At 38.5% G+C, this 17377-nt stretch overlaps 1 protein-coding gene across 1 annotated transcript in view; it reads left to right on the top strand.

Annotated features, from left to right (window-relative positions):
- The first annotated feature begins 3623 nt into the window (after positions 1–3623).
- The window catches only part of SPAG16 (sperm associated antigen 16), a 1202663-nt gene continuing 1188909 nt past the window's right edge, over positions 3624–17377 (top strand). The window contains exons 1-3 of the mRNA XM_078147281.1: positions 3624–3840; positions 13614–13660; positions 15345–15443. Of these exons, the coding sequence (XP_078003407.1) occupies positions 3726–3840; positions 13614–13660; positions 15345–15443 (261 nt within the window). The 5' untranslated portion in view covers positions 3624–3725. The remainder of the gene's footprint in view (positions 3841–13613; positions 13661–15344; positions 15444–17377) is intronic.

Below are 17377 nucleotides of genomic sequence, written 5' to 3'. Positions count from 1 at the left end.
TCAAATCTGGCCTCAGACCAACCACTTGACATTTACTAGCTGTGTGACCCTGGGCAAGTCACTTAACCCCAATTGCCTAAAAGCAATAAATAAATAAAATAAAAAATGTTCTTCTCAGACCTGTTATGCACATCTGTCTATGACTGGCTTTTCTTTCCTTCTCTACCCTAAATTTAGAGACTAAAGGGTTTCTTTCCCACAAAAATTCCCATTATTTTCAGGTCAGCAATAAGCCTCTCCATATTGGTTAAAATAAAAAAAAATCCTTTTCTTTGTTTCCTACACTTTTCAAAGAAGAAAACCAACATTAAGCCAAGTCAAGAAATCATTAGTCATCCTGCTTTGAGTAGAGAAGGTGCTATGCCAGGATAATTGAAGTGCCCCTTTACTATTATATCATGCCTTCATTTCAGGCTTTTGATCTCATTCCCAGCCTCCTTATCTATTTCCTCTTTCTGTGCAAGTGATTTCTAACTGCCACATATTTCCGTCTGGATTCCTGGATATCTTTTTCTACAATGATATTAAACGGTTTCTCATTCCTTTTGAATAAAGCATAGCCTTTCAGAATCATGTCAAAAGTCTACTGTACTATTCTCCCATATCTCAATTAAACCTGAGGTCAAATTTCCTTCCTTGCATTTTGATTTACAGGTCACCTCATTTGTTACTCATACTCCTGTGTATGGAAATCATCAGTTATCAAAGTATATGTTGATTTAATTAGGAAGGTCCTATCAAGTTCTTTAAAGAATTTCCCTTTATCTTCATCCTTTGGATCTCACGTGCACTTTTATGTGCGTGTGTGGGTATATCTCTATATAACTATAGATATATCTATACATATAAATATACAAACAGATATACATATATGTACACATAGGTGATATAAATGAGGCTATACTGGCTCTCTTCTTGATTTTGCCTTCTGTGAATGGACATTTCTAGACTATTTTCCTTCCTATATTGTAGCTACTTGCCATACTAGGTTTCCTTCTCCCTCTTCCTTTTCCAGTTGATTAGATTTGCAAAATGTCAGCCAAATGCATTTGCATTGGTCCTTGATTAGTGTACTACACCTCTGGCCAATAGCCTTTATTTCTTAAATTTTTAGCTCTGGTCCAGAAATACAAATCCTAATCTCAGATGTCACTTCTTTTTTTTTTTTAATTAATTAATTTATTTTTAGTTTTCAACATTCACTTCCATAAGCTTTTGAGTTTTAAATTTCCTCGCCTTCCCTTCCTGCCTCCCTCCCCAAGACGGCTTGCAATTCAGATGTCATTTCTTAACCAGCTTTTCAGTTCCTATTTAATAAAATTATACCTACAAAAGGACTCTATTAACAAAATCAGAAATTCAAAATATGGGGAAAAAAGTTTAGACAAGTTCCCTTGGCTCTTTTTATGCAGAAAAAATTCTTCACACAGATAAGCCCATATCCAAATACACACATTTATAAAACCATATAGTCATCACAAATAATTTTGAACCATGAACAGAATTCTGTTGAGGGCACGCCATTTTTCTAATCACCCAGTTTCATAATTTTGGCCATCCTTGGTTTCTTCATTTTCTCTGACCCCAGATACATCTAGTTGTCAAGTCTTGTCAATTTTGCTTTGACATCTTTCACAACCATACCCTTTCTACCCATTGCCACAACTCTTGTTCACACCTTCATCACCTCTCACTTGGACTATTTCAATAATCTTCAGCCAGTCTCTAAGGGCAGCTAGGTGGCTCACTGGATAGAACGCTGGGCCTGGAGCCAGGAAGACTCATCTTTCTCAGTCCAAATCTGGCCACTCTGGCCACAGACACTCACTAGCTATGTTATCCTGGGCAAGTCACTTAACCTTATTTGCTTCAGTTTCCTCATTGCTAAAGTAAGCTGGAGAAGGAAATGGTAAACCACTACAGTATCTTTGCCAAGAAAATCCAAAATGGATTCATGAAGAGTTGGATATGACTAAATGATAATTGGTCTCTGCATCTTCTTTTTTTTTGTTTTTGGTCTTGTCAACTCATCCTTGGCTCAGCTGCCAAATTGAGATTACTAAATCACAAGGCTGATCATGGAGCTCCCTTGCTCCAGAAGCTCCAGTGATTTCCTATTACTCCTTGGGTAAAATACAAACTCCTCTGGCATCTGAAGCTCTTCAAATGATAGTGCCTGCCCTACCTTTCAAGGATTACTGTTTATTGTATTATTTATTCATGCTTTCCGCACTGCACACAAACAGGTCTACTTCCTATTGCTTATACTACCATGCTTTGCAGGTAAATGTTTAACAATTGGCTTTCCAAAAGAACACAACACACAAGTTTAATCTGCATTAGGAATACTTTCTGAATCCCGTTTTTAAGTGTAGATAATCAACAAAACAATAAAACAAGCCCTCATTTGTAGTGTTTATAGATTTCTGAAGTTCTGAAGTATAAATGCTCACACTGAAAATTTAATACTTTGCTTCAAAAGCCCACTTCCATCTCCTCTTGAGCCTTTGCACAGAATCTACTTCATTCCTGAAATGTACTCCACTTTTCCTCTTTAGGATCCCTATTTTCCTTCAAAGTTCATTTCAAGTGCAATCTTCTCTCCTGATTCCCTAGCTACTAGTACTTTCCCTGCCCTCACTTTGCACTTACATGTATGTGTGGATGTTGTTTCCCCTGATTGCATGCAAACTTCTCAAAGGCAGAAAACATTTTATTATGTATTCCCAGAATCCAGCACAGATCTTGGCATAGAGAAGGCAATTAAAGAATCCTTGTTAAGTGAAATTAACGTTGGTCAGTTTATGAAGGATGCAGGACTTTTCACTTTTATTATGTGAGAAGCAGTAGGGTGGAGTGGAAAGAATGCTGGCCTTGCTATCAGGAGAACTAATTTCAAACACCAGGCCTGTTGTTTACCAGGTGAATGACCAAGAAGGAGAGTCCCATGCCAATGGGTTTTGGGAGTGGTGTTGTACACACATACACACACACACACCCTGAAAAATTAAGCCCTCAACACACAGATGCATAGCCCAGCAAAACAAATTCCCATAGGAGAATTTAAAAAGAAAGTTGCAGAACAAGGTGAAAGAGGCAAGAAAAAAAGCAGATGAAATAAAGTGGTGCGTGTGTGTATGTATGTGTGTGTGTATGCAAAGGGGCAAGGAAGAACGGAATAAAGCCAAGGTGGGGGGTGTGCGGGTGGAGGGAGGAAAGGCAAGGTGCGAGTACCGGAGCAGAGTGGGGAAGGAAGTGAGTGCCTCACTCTGCCCAGAGCTCCCCTTTCCATGCCATCCCAGGGGCGGAACTCTTTAAGCCCCGCCCCCACGCTCCTCCCGTCACTAGGTAACCAGACGGTTGTCCAGGCAACGCAGGAAGCCATTGGAAGGCGCCTGTGCATGGGCCACGTGGGGACTGAGGATGGAGGAGTGGGGCGGGGGCGGGGCACTCCCATTCAAATTCTCAGGCGCTTTCTTCCCTACCAAGCCCAATGCAGAATCCTGCCCTCGCCTGGGCCCAGAGCAGTCAGTCGGCACGCGTGGCACCCCGCCTCTCGCGAGAGCAGAGCCGACCCCTGGGGGAGGGCCCGCGGGCCCAGCGGCTCGGCGGGGTTGCTACTGGGAACGGCGGTGGGAGCTGGGGTGAGGGGGGGGTGCGGGCTCGGAGTGACCGTGCGCACCGGGGTGGAGGCGGGCAACTGAGCCGGAGCCAGGCTGGCAGCCATGAAGCGAACGCTGTCGGGTCCGAGGCCCTTGGAGGTGGCGGCGAGGGCAGGCTTCATGGCGGCCGGGGAGACCGCGGAGGCCGTGGCCGCGGAGGGCGCCTACTATTTGGAGCGTATCCTTCGTGCGTCGGAGGGAGGGGCCGGGGCCTCCCCCTTCCCCCAGGAATCGGGGTCAAACCCCTCACTTCCGTGACCCATCTTGCTGCCTGTGGCGTCATGTCTCTGTGCCTCCTCAGTAATGGGGGCGGGGCGGGTGGAGGTGATCCCCCACCTCCTCTCTGGTCACCCCCTTCCCCTTCTCCAGTCACCAACCAACACTTCCCTTTCCTGCTCCCTTAGGCGAGTGTTGGGCGAGCTCTAGTCTGCAGTCTCCTCTGATCCTGGGGCAAAGGGGAAAGTCAGCCAAGAAAACATCCATTAAGCGCCTACTGTATGTGTTTGGGGATCCAAAGAAAAGGACAATCCCTGTTGTCGGGCTCTTGGGGGAGACACTACAATGGACTGGGAAGATAGTGACAGGTGAAATTGGAGATAACCAACCGAGGGAAGGTGCTGGAATTCAGAGGCATCTGGAAAGGCACCCTTGTAAAAAAAAAGTGAGATTTTAGCTGGGACCTAAAGAATGCCAGAGGCAGAAATAAGGAGGGAGGGCGTTCCTGGCACAGGGTACAGCCTGTGAAAATTCCTGGAGACTGGAGATGGAGTGTCTTGTTGGAGAAACATCAAAGCCAGTGTCACTAGATGTGCTGGGGGGTGGAGGTGGGGAGGTGGTAAATGATATAAGACTACAGGAAAGGTTGGGGAAGAGCGCAAGGTATGGAGAGAATTTTATATTTGATCCTGGAGGTGATAGGAGACGCTGGAGTTTAATGATTATAGGGAGATAATTTTGAGAACTGGGTGGAGGATGAACTGGAGTGAGGACAGTCTTGCGGTTAGGAGACCACAGTAGTTGACAACTGCAGTAATTGAGGTGTGAGGTGATGAGGGCTTATACCAAGGTGTTGGCAGTGACTGAAGACAGAAGAGGATGCATGTGAGAGATATTAAGAAGGCAAAATCTATAGGCCTTAGCGACAGATTGGAATGGGGGGGGGGAGGCAAGAGAGAAACTTGAAGACTGGAGCCTTAGGTTGGGAGCTAACTTTTCAAGGCCTGTTGTAGGTCTTAACGTTATTCTCCTACCTTCTTCTGGGCCCCTACTGTCATTAACGAATGAATTGCTTTCCTCCTCCGTTTGCCAGGAGTTGGAAAGTGTAAGGCTGTAGTCTGCAGTCTGCTTAAAAGAGGGACAGACACAGGTAGAATGCTCAGTGTCTTTGGGTATATCCTAAAATCTAGTGTGTGGCAAAAAGGGAAGAAGGAAGGTGTTTTTTTTTTTAAATATTTATTCCCCAAGAAGAAATGAAATATTGTTTTTCTTGCCTTCCTAGGCAGTTTTGCCTAAACAAATCACCCAACCCCCTGAAAACCCTATTCCTTGAAGCAATCTTTGTAGATTACCCAGAAGCCCAGGATGCAGGATCTATCCCCCATCCAGTTCCAACTCAATGCAATCAGCTGGATTATTCATGTTATGGTACAGTTTTTGTTTGGCTATGGAATGCCTTATGTGATTGTATTGCATCTGAATTCTTCAAATAAGACTGATTTAGGCTAATATTGAAATTAGTTTGCTTTGCTTGAGTGCAGAAGTTTAGTGTGGTAGTAGAAGGAAAAAACCAAAAGGGAATTAAAGATTTTCAGGGCACATCCCATATAATAGGTGATCAACATGTAGATAACAAAATTGAAGTATATTTTGTGTGCTGTTTTGGGAAAGGTTGTTGAACATAAGTTGATTTTTTTTTAAAATGATAGCTTAATAGGGCTAAGGAAAGGCTAAGATTAGAGATTGTATGCTTTCAGGCAGGGAAATGCATTTACCAACCAAAACAGAGGGTTTTCTAGTCCCATAGAAATCTCCAAAGATTGAGACTCCATAGCTTATTTTTTTTCCAGCTCCAATCCTCTAGTTCTAATTTAAGGCTTGTCATTGTTGATTGAATCACTGTTAATTCACTTTGTGGCATTTAGCAAATTAGTTATACACAGAAATTCTACTAAATGCTTTAAAGAATTTAGTTGAAAACACAAAAGAATTATATCTTTTTTGTTATAGATATATACTTTTCTCATAAACTTGTGTGTTTCCTCATATACTTAAAATTTATACCAATTTGTACTTAGACTGACATTCTGCATTGACTTCATCTTAAATGTAAGTCTTTGCTCTACTTCCAAAGCCCTATGATTTCATTTTTCTGGACTGCCTTCACCTCATCTATCTAACGAGGGGGTTGGAATGATCCACTAATGACACAATAGCCAGTAATTTAACTTAACCAATTTTCGACCAGTTCAGTAATTTAAAACAAGTGTATTAATTATTTTCCCTAAATGCGTCTAAATCAGGCCTGTAAAACATGTGGCCCACAGGCTGCTTGCAGCCTGCCAAAGTGGGCTTGGGCTGTATGTTATTTGGGTCTGTCCAAGGGTATTAAGCCTCTTAATCACTTTTTCTTAAAGGGCCATGAGCCCTATTAGCTCTATCTGAGATAGGGGTTCAGTTATTTCTATGTAGATGACTCCCAAATCCATATATTAAGCCATACTATCTGTCTCTGGAATTGCAGGCCTGTGTCACTAACTGCTTGCTGGGCGTTCTGCCTGGATATCCTTTAAGGATCTCAAGCTCTACATGTCCTAAGTAGAACTCCTTTTCCCCAGATGCATCCCTCCTCTATATTTACCCATTTCTTTTGAAAACATCATCAACCTTCCAGTCACCTAGATTCACAGTCTTAGAGTTACCCTGACTCCTCAGTCTTATACTTGCCGTAACTGATTAGTTGACAGATCTTGTGGAGTCTCCCTCATTGTTTTTTAAATCTCTTCTTTTTTTTCCACTCACACAGCCTTCACCCTCTTTCAGGTCTTCATCATCTCTTGCCTAGACTACTGTATTAGCCTCCCAATTGATCTCCTTCCTTACATTTTCTCCCTTCTCCCAATTCTCATCCACGTAGTAATCAGATTAACATTTTAAAAACATATATATAACCCCTACTTATTAAAATTTTTTGAATGGGCTCTCTGTTGCCTCTAGGAAAAAATAAAGAATCCTCAGGTCCTTGGTGTATGTAGTCCCTCTACAGTCTGAATGATCTGCCTTTCCAGTCATACTTTTTACAATTCTCCTTCTTGAGCTCTCCATTATAGTCATAATGGTCAAAGTGGTCTCCTATCTTATGTGAATTTTCATTTCTAACTCAAAGAAGCCCTAGTTTTCTTATAAGCGTAGCTCAGGTCCAACCTTCTTCATGAGGCCTTTCCAGATCCCCTAGCTATTAGTACAGTTGAAATGACTTTGTATTTACTTTGTAATCACAACATGTGGACATAGTGGAATCTCCAGTAGAATATATATCTTAAAAACTAAGACTGACTATATTGTGTTTGTATCATTAGTACCTATCATGGTGCTATGCACATGGGGGAGGCTTGTTAAATTGGATTGAATTCAATAAAGGAAGTCATATTTTAGGCAGGACATTGATAATCTGGAGAGAGTCCTGGGGAGGGTGGTCAGGATGGTGAAATATGCCAACTTCATGCCATATGAAGATGAATTGGAGGAACTAAAGATTCTTAACCAACAAAAAGAAACCTTAGGTGAGATTTTTGAAGGTCAGTCATTTGGAAGAGGAATGACTCTTTTCTGCTTGGTCATAGGACAGGAGGAAGAGCAATGGGGGGAAGTTGTAAAGAGACAGATTTAGGCTTGGCATAAATGCAAAACTTCCTAATCAGTTCACCAATAGTTAAAAAGGTTACTTTCAGAGGCAGTGGCATCTCACTCACTGGAGAACTGTAGGCAAAGACTAGATAACAACTAATTGATATTATTGAGAAAATTATTTTTTATTTCTTTTCTTAAATTGTCTTTATTATTAACTGAACAAATATGAACATTTCACTATAAAAAAGAATTGCACCAGAGACTATGAGCCTGTTACACTTTTTTTTTAAAGTGCATTTTCAATTTAAACTAATATTAACAAAATGGTCTTGTTTGCATAGGGGAGTCTTTTTCAGGTGTGAATTGGACAAGATGGCCTTTGAGTGTCATTTTAATTCTGAAATTCTTTGGTAATTACAGGAACAGAGATTGATGGCTAAAGAAAAATATCTGATTAATAGAAAAAGGCCCTTCAGGGGTGGGGAACCTGTGGCTGTGAGGCCACATGTGGCCCTCTAGGTCCTTGAGTGCAGTCTTTTGACCGAATCCAAACTTCAAAGAACATTGTTCTTTGCCATATGAAGATCATTTGGAGCAGCTAAGTTCTTAATTAACAAAAAGCAGCCTTAGGTGAAACATGTCTTGTCTCAAAGAACATCATGTCGTACAGTAAAATAGGAGAGGTCATCTGCTAAGAATGAGGCAATGCACTTTGTGGAAAAGTAGAAAATGTTTGCCATAGCTGTCTGGAATTTCATGGAGAGTAGATGAAGTGAGGATTGTTGAGCTGTAGTACAAAAGGGTCATATGCTGTTAAATTTGTAGTATATGCAATTTATATGGCTTCATAACTTTATATGTCAACATTTATCTGATCAGTTAAATCAGCGCCCCCATATTCTGTGGTTCTTTGTGGTTCTAATATGATACCATTGGCATGATTTACTTCCTGCATATACGGCAATGGCTTACAAGGCCAATATATTATTATTTTCATTTTGCAAGCAGAAGGTTATAGACGTTGTGAAAGTTGAGAAAGGAGGAAACTGAAGATAGTAATATGATTGCATGGACACTATGGATGTCCATATAGATGACCAAGAAGTCAAGTGTGTTAGAGAAGCAAGGGAAGTGAGAAGGAGCTTGATGATTGAGGCTGGGAGAATGGGGTGAGGTCAAAGGATTGTAGGTCATGGTATGGATGAGAGAATGGATGATAAGTCAATAAGCGTGCGCCTACTATGTGCCAGGCACTGTGCTAAGTGCTGTGGATAAAAAGAAACATAAAAGATAACCTTTGTTCTCAAGGAATTCACGGTCTAATAAAGGAGACATCATGCAAATGAGTTGTAATAATCAACATTAGAATTAAGGGAGATTGGGAAAGGCTTCCTGTAGAAAGTGGGACTTTATCTGTGACTTGCAGGAAGCCAGGAGATAGAGGTGAAAATGAGGAGGGAGAGCATTCCAGCATGGGGGATAGTCAGTAAAAATGCTCTGAATATGAAGATGGATTATCTTATTCAAGGAACAGTGAAGAGGCTATTGTCACTGGATCACAGTGAGGAGTATAAGGTTTTGGAAAGTGGGAGGGGTTGGGGAGGATAGAAGAGAAGCTGGCCAAGGATAGATCCCGTGAAACACCCATGGTTAGAGGGTGTGACCTGGATGAGGATCCAGCAAGGACACTGAGAAGGTTTGAACAAATAGAAGGAAAACCAGGAAAGAAGTTCTTTTCATAGGAGATTGATCAGACTTTAGAATCTAAAGTGATACAGTTGAACAGTCCATAGATAGTAGGTATCTTGAAGGCAAATTGCTCTCCCGGAAATGATGAGGTCAGCAGAGTGGAGGTCAAGGAAATGACTATTTGGTTGGGGTTTTAGAATGGTCATCAACATGGATTTTGAAATTGTTGAGAATGATGATGGGATGCGATGGAGAAGGATGATTCTTTTGCCTCTAAATTCATTGAAACAAAGACTGTGAGCAGGGGATTGAATTTTTGGAGGAACTTGGTGGATGACAGCTGTAAACAGTGATGCTCAAAATATATTGTTCAAAAGAGAGTGAAGCCTCCAGCAAAGACTCCCAGACTCAGCAATTTCTGTCCTTTGATTTTTTTACATATCTCCTTTGTGTTGACCTCATACCTACACCCTAATTTCTCAGGATTTGATCACATGCTCTGTTAGCTTCCCCTCTCAAGGGATATTTTGACCTATGGCTCAGGGGACTAACATCTTTGCTTCAGCTAACATTATTGCTATGCTATTGGACCTCTCTTCATACACCTAGAAACTGACATCATAGAGGACAGTTGGATTCCCTACCTGGCAGGCCCTGTCCTTGGCCCCACCCTTAGGTGGAGCTAGGTGGGACAGTCCAGATGAGGGGACTTGGAAGGAGAGGAAGTTGTAATCAAATACCATGGAGCCTGAAGCAAGAGAAATTGTTATAGTGGTTTCAGAAGAAACATGGTTTGGAAACTGCCCTGGGGAGGAAAGGGTATGCCAATGCTTCTTCTTGTCCTAATAACTGGGAGAGAAAAGTTCCTGAGTTGAAAAGGGTTGTTGAGAATGAGAAAGGGAGAGGATATGGTATCCCTTAGCAGAAAGCCAGATTTTAGTTAATGTAAGGAGGTAAAAGAAATTCTTCATAAATAGTTCAGTTATGTGGAAGAGTTTGTTTATAATAGAATGAGGTATTATGGAATGGATGAAATGGAAAGGGTCTGGGTGGAGTAGGTCTGAGGAAGAGGGAGGGCTGAATTGAATAGGGCTTAAAGTATAGGAAGAGCTAACAGGAATAAATGGTTTGTTCCAAGCAATAATTCTTGGCAACAGATTGGGAAACAAGGAGTGGATAGGAGAAAAGTAGTGCAGGTTATATAGAATTTAGTTAATAGAGCAACTTGCAAAATTAATTAACTCTGATATGAGAATGTTAGGGAAATAAAATATTTGGTGGCATAGGTTAAATTAGATTATAGATTGCCCCTCTATATTAGTACTGAAGTGATGACAGGGCATAAAAAGCTATTCACATCTATGGGCACTTTGGAAAATCACTTAGAAAATAGAGTCAGCCACACATATATTGTGATTCTATACCATTGGCATTTTATTATCCACAAACACAGCTATGGCTTGAGAGAACAATATATGGTACTGTTGATACCTCATATTATATAGTTTACATGTATGTAGTTTATATGCAATATCATGTTTGATCTTTGTGGCAGTCTTGTGAATTAGATAGTACAAGTCCCTATTTTATTGTGGAGAAATTGAACTCTAGAGAGGTTAAATTACTTGCTAGTATTAGGAAGAGCTGGTAATTAAGGCCGATCTTTCCCATTTCAAATTCAGTATACTTCTCACAAGACCACACTGCCCTTTTCTCCCTCAGCATGTCTGAAAATTATTCTTTGGTTTACATCTTTGAGTTGGGCTGAATGACCATTTAGATTCCTTTTGTCTCTAGACCTTTGATCCAGAACACAGACCTTCCAGACTTTAGCCTACTTTTCCACTCTACAACACTATTATTGTTATTGTTAATTATTATTACTATTGTTAATTTGTCACATAACATTCTAGTGTTCTGGCATGCCATGTTTATGTAGTCTTCTAGGGCCAGTTCTTAGCTGTAGTTCTCCTTAGCTGCTTCCAAGTACCATTGGTACCTTTAGGGTAGTGAGTGATCTTTTTAAATCTGTGACTCACAAGCTCTCACTGATTTTTTTTTTTTACTACAAAGCAATGACTGAAATTTACATCAAATTAATAGTAAAAATAGAAAAAAATGATATAGTGAATTAATAGTAAAAGTTACTAGCTTTAGCATGGAATTAGTATCATAGTAAACTATTTGGTCACTCATTCTCAGATTGCCTTTGCATTTGTTATCAAAAACGCTCACTAATCTCACACCTGATTGACTTCTTTGTCTCCCCAACCCAAGAGTAGAAGAAAAGCACCAAGCTTCCTGTGGCTTCAGATCCAGCTTCCTTTCTTGGTCCCCAGCTTGGCACCTGCATTTCTTTCCTGCCTTTGATGTGTTTGGCTTCTGTCCTGGATCTCCATTTACACATCACCCAGCCAGCTGATGCAGGCTTACATAGTCCCATCTCAGTGAGGTTTCCATAATCCTTTTCTTAGATAGAATGGGCTAAAAGTCACTGTTTCTTAAAAGACTTCAGGGAGCTATAGTTCCTCAAGATAAGCATGGTGTCCACCCCCTTATAGTTAGATTTGTAGTATTAAAAAAATCTTTTAAGAAATAGCCTATCATATTTTAGTGGTAGTCATGAGAAAAGAGTCCTGGTGACTAAAAGCACGGATTGAGAAATAAATGTATTTGGGATGAGGTGGACAGAGCAAGACAACTTAGTTTTTATATAAATATATATATTATATATATTTATATACACTGTTCATTGTGAGCTGCCTGCTGTGCCGTATCTGCTTTACATGCTACTGTTTGGTGAAGCCTTTGTGTCTGACAAATATTAGCATTTGATAGCTTAGAGAGACTAAGGGTTAGCATGAACTGAATGAGGCTGCAGTGCCTTCTCTGATGGGATTGTGGAGACCCAACACAGTGATTGATTCTGAAGGTGGTTAAAATGTCAGGTGTAACAGCCTCCTTTTAAAAGTTTAAAGAACTGGACAAATTAAGTGGAACAATCGTTTTAGAAAAAATGAATGTTTTCTTCCTCCACCCCCCCAACCTTTCCATCTCCAGTTTCATTGGTCTAGGAAACTGCAGATGCAGATCCGCACCTCCTATATAATGCAGACTTACGTAGGCCACTGGGACATTAAGTGACTTGCTCTATGTGTCTAAGGCAGGACTCAAGCCTAGTTTTTTGTTGCTATAAGACAAGACAAAGGTTTTCAAAAAGTAAAAAGAGATGAAAATGAATTTAAAGATGCACAGAAGGTGCTTACTACAGAAAAAGGAAGTACTAATTTTCTAGCTAATTCTGAGAAGATAGAAAAGCAGAGAGGGCTGGAGGTAGGGAAGCCTTTCACAATTAGCAACAAACTACAAATGGACACTTTTTCTGAAGCTCTTTATAGCCAATATCAGAAAGAGTATTTCAGTACTTTGTGGGATTGTTCACACCTTTTAAATTTGGCCTGAATACATCACAACAAAACCTAAACAATAAACCACAAACAGCATATTTTGATACTAAGGCTTTTATTTTATATAAAATTTATTTATTACAATTTTAATTAAAGATCAATTTTAAAAAGCTACACAGCATTACATTCTGAATTAAATTTCATTAGAAACCTCTTTTTATTTTAACTTTAACTCATGTTTTGGAAATTCACTAAATATTGAATTGTACTTGTCTGCCTGTCTCTTGTTTCTCATTTTCATGTGATTTGTCTTCAAAGGCCATGAGATTTCTAAGAAAAAGCCAGATCCAAAGAGGTGTAAAATCATTTTGTGATTTTTGGAACTAAAGGGCAATCCAGATCGTTCAGGTCAAGGACTGTAGTAACTCTTCAGCCCTGCCATTTTGCTTCAGCAGGATAGTTTTCCATTCCACTAAGTGACATTTCTGTGTGGACTTAATTTTTTTGCCAATTTAAAATTTTGTCTTGGTACTCATTCTAAAATGGCCTGTGTTTATTACATAGGGGGAAGAGTGACAGAATTACCTCCAAATAGTGGATCTTATGAAAGTCATTTTGCATGGCATTAGAATGTTTAAAAGTACATTCCAGAATAAGTGTGCTTCGTGTTCTGCTCGTTTACAATGCTTCTAACAAAATGAAGAGCAGCATTGTGAAGAGCTGACTCAAGAGGCTATAGAAAGCCAAAAATAAAAGGAGCTTCTCTAAAATAAATAGGTTGTGTTCACACTTTTCCCAAGCATAGAGACAGGGATGCAATTAAATATTTTGTTTGAAAATATATCCTTGGATTTTAGAATACCTGGGAGGACAAAGGTAACTAAGAACTTAATTTATCAGAAATAAAAAAGTTGATTATTACTACTAAATCTAAAGGTTAGATGAGTTTTATATCAAGACATTTGAAATTATAACATATTTCAGAGTTTTCACTTGACAGAACTTTCAGAGGTTACTATAACTGAAGCATCTGAAGATGATTATCAGTATGATGAGGTAATGTATATTTCTCAGATTTTCAATTTGTAAATGTATTGCATTATCTATTTTAGGCAGTATTTCTTACAAGGAATGCATTTAAAACTTTTTGAAACACTTAAATAGGATTTGTTCCTTTTTTTTTCTTTATGTAATTTTCTAATGCCTTTAAAGAAGCCGGTTTGGTTTAGTGTTTCAGCTGAATTTGGCTAATGTCAGCTAGTTTAGAATGAAATGTGATATATTTAAATGTTTATATTAGATAATTAAAAGCAAAGCTAGGTATATTATCTTGTACAGTAAGCAGATTGCCTGCATTGTATAACTGTATTAAAGAATGTCATTTCTCCTGGGATCATTTGTTTTCTTTCTTTCTTTCAGCTTGGCATGGCTTCCTATAATAGAGGTAGATTTAGGATAGGTTTTCGTCATCTATTTGGATCCCAGGTTCCTTCCCTACTCTTTGAATATTTGGGGCTAGGACTCACTTTTACCACTAGGCATAAACTGGTCCCCGGTCCCTCCCTTTTTCAATATTCCCCTTGGTAGGAAAGGGGAAGGGAATAAACATTTAGGAATCACCTACTATGTCCCAGGCTCTGTGATAAGGGCTTTGCAAATATGATCTCATTTTATAATCAGTCTTGTCCTGGGTGGGTTAGGGAAAAAAAAAACTTTCTTAATGTAGTAGTCATGGTATTAGAAACAAATCTAATCTGAGGTTCAGAGAGAGTAGGAAAATTAACCTTAGAGAAATATTGCAAGTTACAGGAAAGTAAGTATCATCTTGAATTATTTATACTAATGAGCATTTCACTAACATAGATATTCAGGAATTAACTGTATTGTGATCATAATGAAAAAAAAAACCTCCCCATTTAAGACATTTAAAAATTATTACATACTTTTTTGCCTTTCGTTATGCCTTTTTACCACATAGATGAAAATCAAAGACAAATTTAATTTTGTATTAATGCCTTAAGCTTTAATATGAAGATGGTGGCTCTATAAATATGATGGGAAACTGGTGTCATCAGGGGAATGTCTTTTAGGATGTCAATTTATTGAGACATCTCTTCTAGCAAATACCCTCACCCATCAGCTAGGGGATCATTTACCTTGTCAAGGTGTATGTTTTTACTCTTGACCATACAATAGCTTTTCTTGAAGGAGCAAGCAGCCTTTGAGAGCAGCATTTAGAGGGGTCTCCTATTTTAATTCTGATAACAAAATAGAGATTAGTGGTAGTTATTAGTTTTGACAACCACTGGTAGGGAAAAAGTGGGAAAGTTAGTATTTGGTTAGTAATGATATTTTTAGAGTGTTTTTAACAGTTTGCTTTTTTTTTTTACTAGACTATGCCATGAAAGTATCTTTTACATGTCTAAATTCTGTATCTCCTGTAGTGTCTGGCAAATGGGGATTTTATAAATGTTTTTAATTGGATTTTTAGGTAAAAGTAAATGGCAGGCAATTTCATAATAGTAATTTAACTAATATATAGCAAAAACAACAACAGCAACAAAACTCCTCCTATTATGTCAGTTGTCCAAAATGCATTGTGTGTGGGAGTGATTATGAGATACAGCCTACTGAAATTTCTTTCATTTACTTTTTACTTTGGGGCATTGTGGTAGGATTGAATATTCTGAAGGAAAATAATCGTATGTATATTTTTTCTTTATTTTGCTCATTGGCTTAGGTATCAGAACAAGATGATTTAAGTATTCCAGAAGGTGATGAAGATCTGACAAAAGCCCTTCAGATGATTCAAGAAAAAAAAGAAGATACCGATATTTTGGTAAGAATTGTCTCCCTCAAGAGAGAGGGAGCATGGTATGTATGGAATGTGATGAGTGAAATCTGAATAACTGAATAAACTTCAAGCTTCTGAGCATACCAATTTATTAAGCAGTGCATGCCAACTGAATAACAAATCAGGATCAGGCCTCTTTAGCTTGGTACTGGGCCCCAAAGACAGGGGGAACAGGTTTTTATGCACTAAAAGCAAACAAGTAACAGGATATAAACCATGATACAAGGTTAGGTAATCTGATTTCTAATTGTAGGAAAGGTTAAGCGCTTTCTGAGTTGGAAGAGGAAGAGTAAATAGGTGCAATTCCCTGAAATCAGAAAACAACCAAAAAAAGGGTCCCTCTTCCCCCAAGTATCTGTATTTGATCAAAGGAATAAGGAAAACAGTGACTGCTTGAAAGTATGGGGCTAGTTTTCAGATAAGACATATAGACTGCTTGAGATGTATACTTGTGAGAAAACTCTTTGCATCAGTCTTTGGATCTGGCTGGGTTTCTGGCCAGCATAACCTAGGTCCTTAGTTAAGGATCTCCAAGCAGCAAATAGAAATGGTCCAGCTTCCCAGACAAGCAAGGCTATGTTCAAGCAATGCAATAAAAATTTCTTGCAATTCCCATAATTTATAAAATTTTCTCACAAGACAGCAATTGGACTAGACCCATGATTGAATAGAAAGGGAACCAAGCTAGATCTAAAATTGAGTCACAAATGGAGTCAGAATGGTTCACTCAGTTCCCACAGTAGAACTAGTGATTATGTGAAATTATGAAAGTAATTTAACTTTTTACTGATGATTTTTAAGTATAAAACATATATTTTGATAATGATTTTTACATGTAAAATAAAGATAAAACTGTTTTTATTTACTAAATGCTCTTTCCCTATCCCCCATCCTGATCTAACTACCATATATATATGTATGTATGTATGTATGTATATATATGTGTGTATGTATATATATATGTGTATGTGTGTGTGTGTATATATATATATATATGTGTGTGTGTATACACACACACACACACATGTTTATTTTATAATTCACCATCAAATTCTTCACTCCAGGTAAGCAATGTTTGTTGACCTTTGTACTTGACACTCTTGCCATCCAAAAAGTTGTTTTTTCTGCCGTGACCCTCCTTCAAAACCATATTCAAATACATTTCAAATCCTCCTTAATTAACCCCACCTGGTACTCTTACTTCATTACTCCTTGTTCTTTTATCAGTATTGAACAGAAATTTGTATGTTTTGAATTTCACACTGCACATCAACTTTTTAAATAGTTGGTTTTTGTGTGTGTGTGTGTGTTGTGTGTGTGTGTGTGTGTGTGTGTGTGTGTGTGTGTTCTGCCTTTCTCATTAGGTAGTAAGACAGGGGCCATGTCTTTTCTTTTCTTTCTTTTATATTTCCCTAGAATTCCCATTACAACTATTCTGACACACAATTGATGTTCAATAAATGATGTCATTAATTTGATTGAATTAGACTCAAATCACAAGAATTTGTGAGCATTATGTACTAATTTCTTGTAACTATTTTGAGCCCAATGGAAAAAGATGTGACCTATGTCTTTTTCATGATTCAATGACCTGAAAGACACAGTGACATAAAAGACAATCCTAAATGCGTGTATAGAGTGACATCAGTTGAAAGTTTATAAAATATGTGTGGCATCCAATTCATAGAATTATGGGAAATTCTAAAATGTGAATCGTTACAAATCAGTATAATGATAAATTATTTTATGGTAAATTTTTAAAGCATATATGTATGTGTGTGTATATATGTATATATATATATATATACATATTTATAGTAACTATAACATTATTTACTTAGGTGCTTTTCTTTTTCAATTATGTATTTTTTTTTATAATAGGGAAAGAGGAGGGCTGTAAGAACAGTTATTTAACTTTT

Source organism: Phascolarctos cinereus, unplaced genomic scaffold, assembly GCF_003287225.1.
Source record: "Phascolarctos cinereus isolate Bilbo 61053 unplaced genomic scaffold, phaCin_HiC Scaffold_7;HRSCAF=346, whole genome shotgun sequence".
Taxonomy (NCBI): domain Eukaryota; kingdom Metazoa; phylum Chordata; class Mammalia; order Diprotodontia; family Phascolarctidae; genus Phascolarctos; species Phascolarctos cinereus.
Note: the sequence above shows the minus strand (reverse complement) of the source record. Positions and strands in the feature narration are given on the sequence as shown.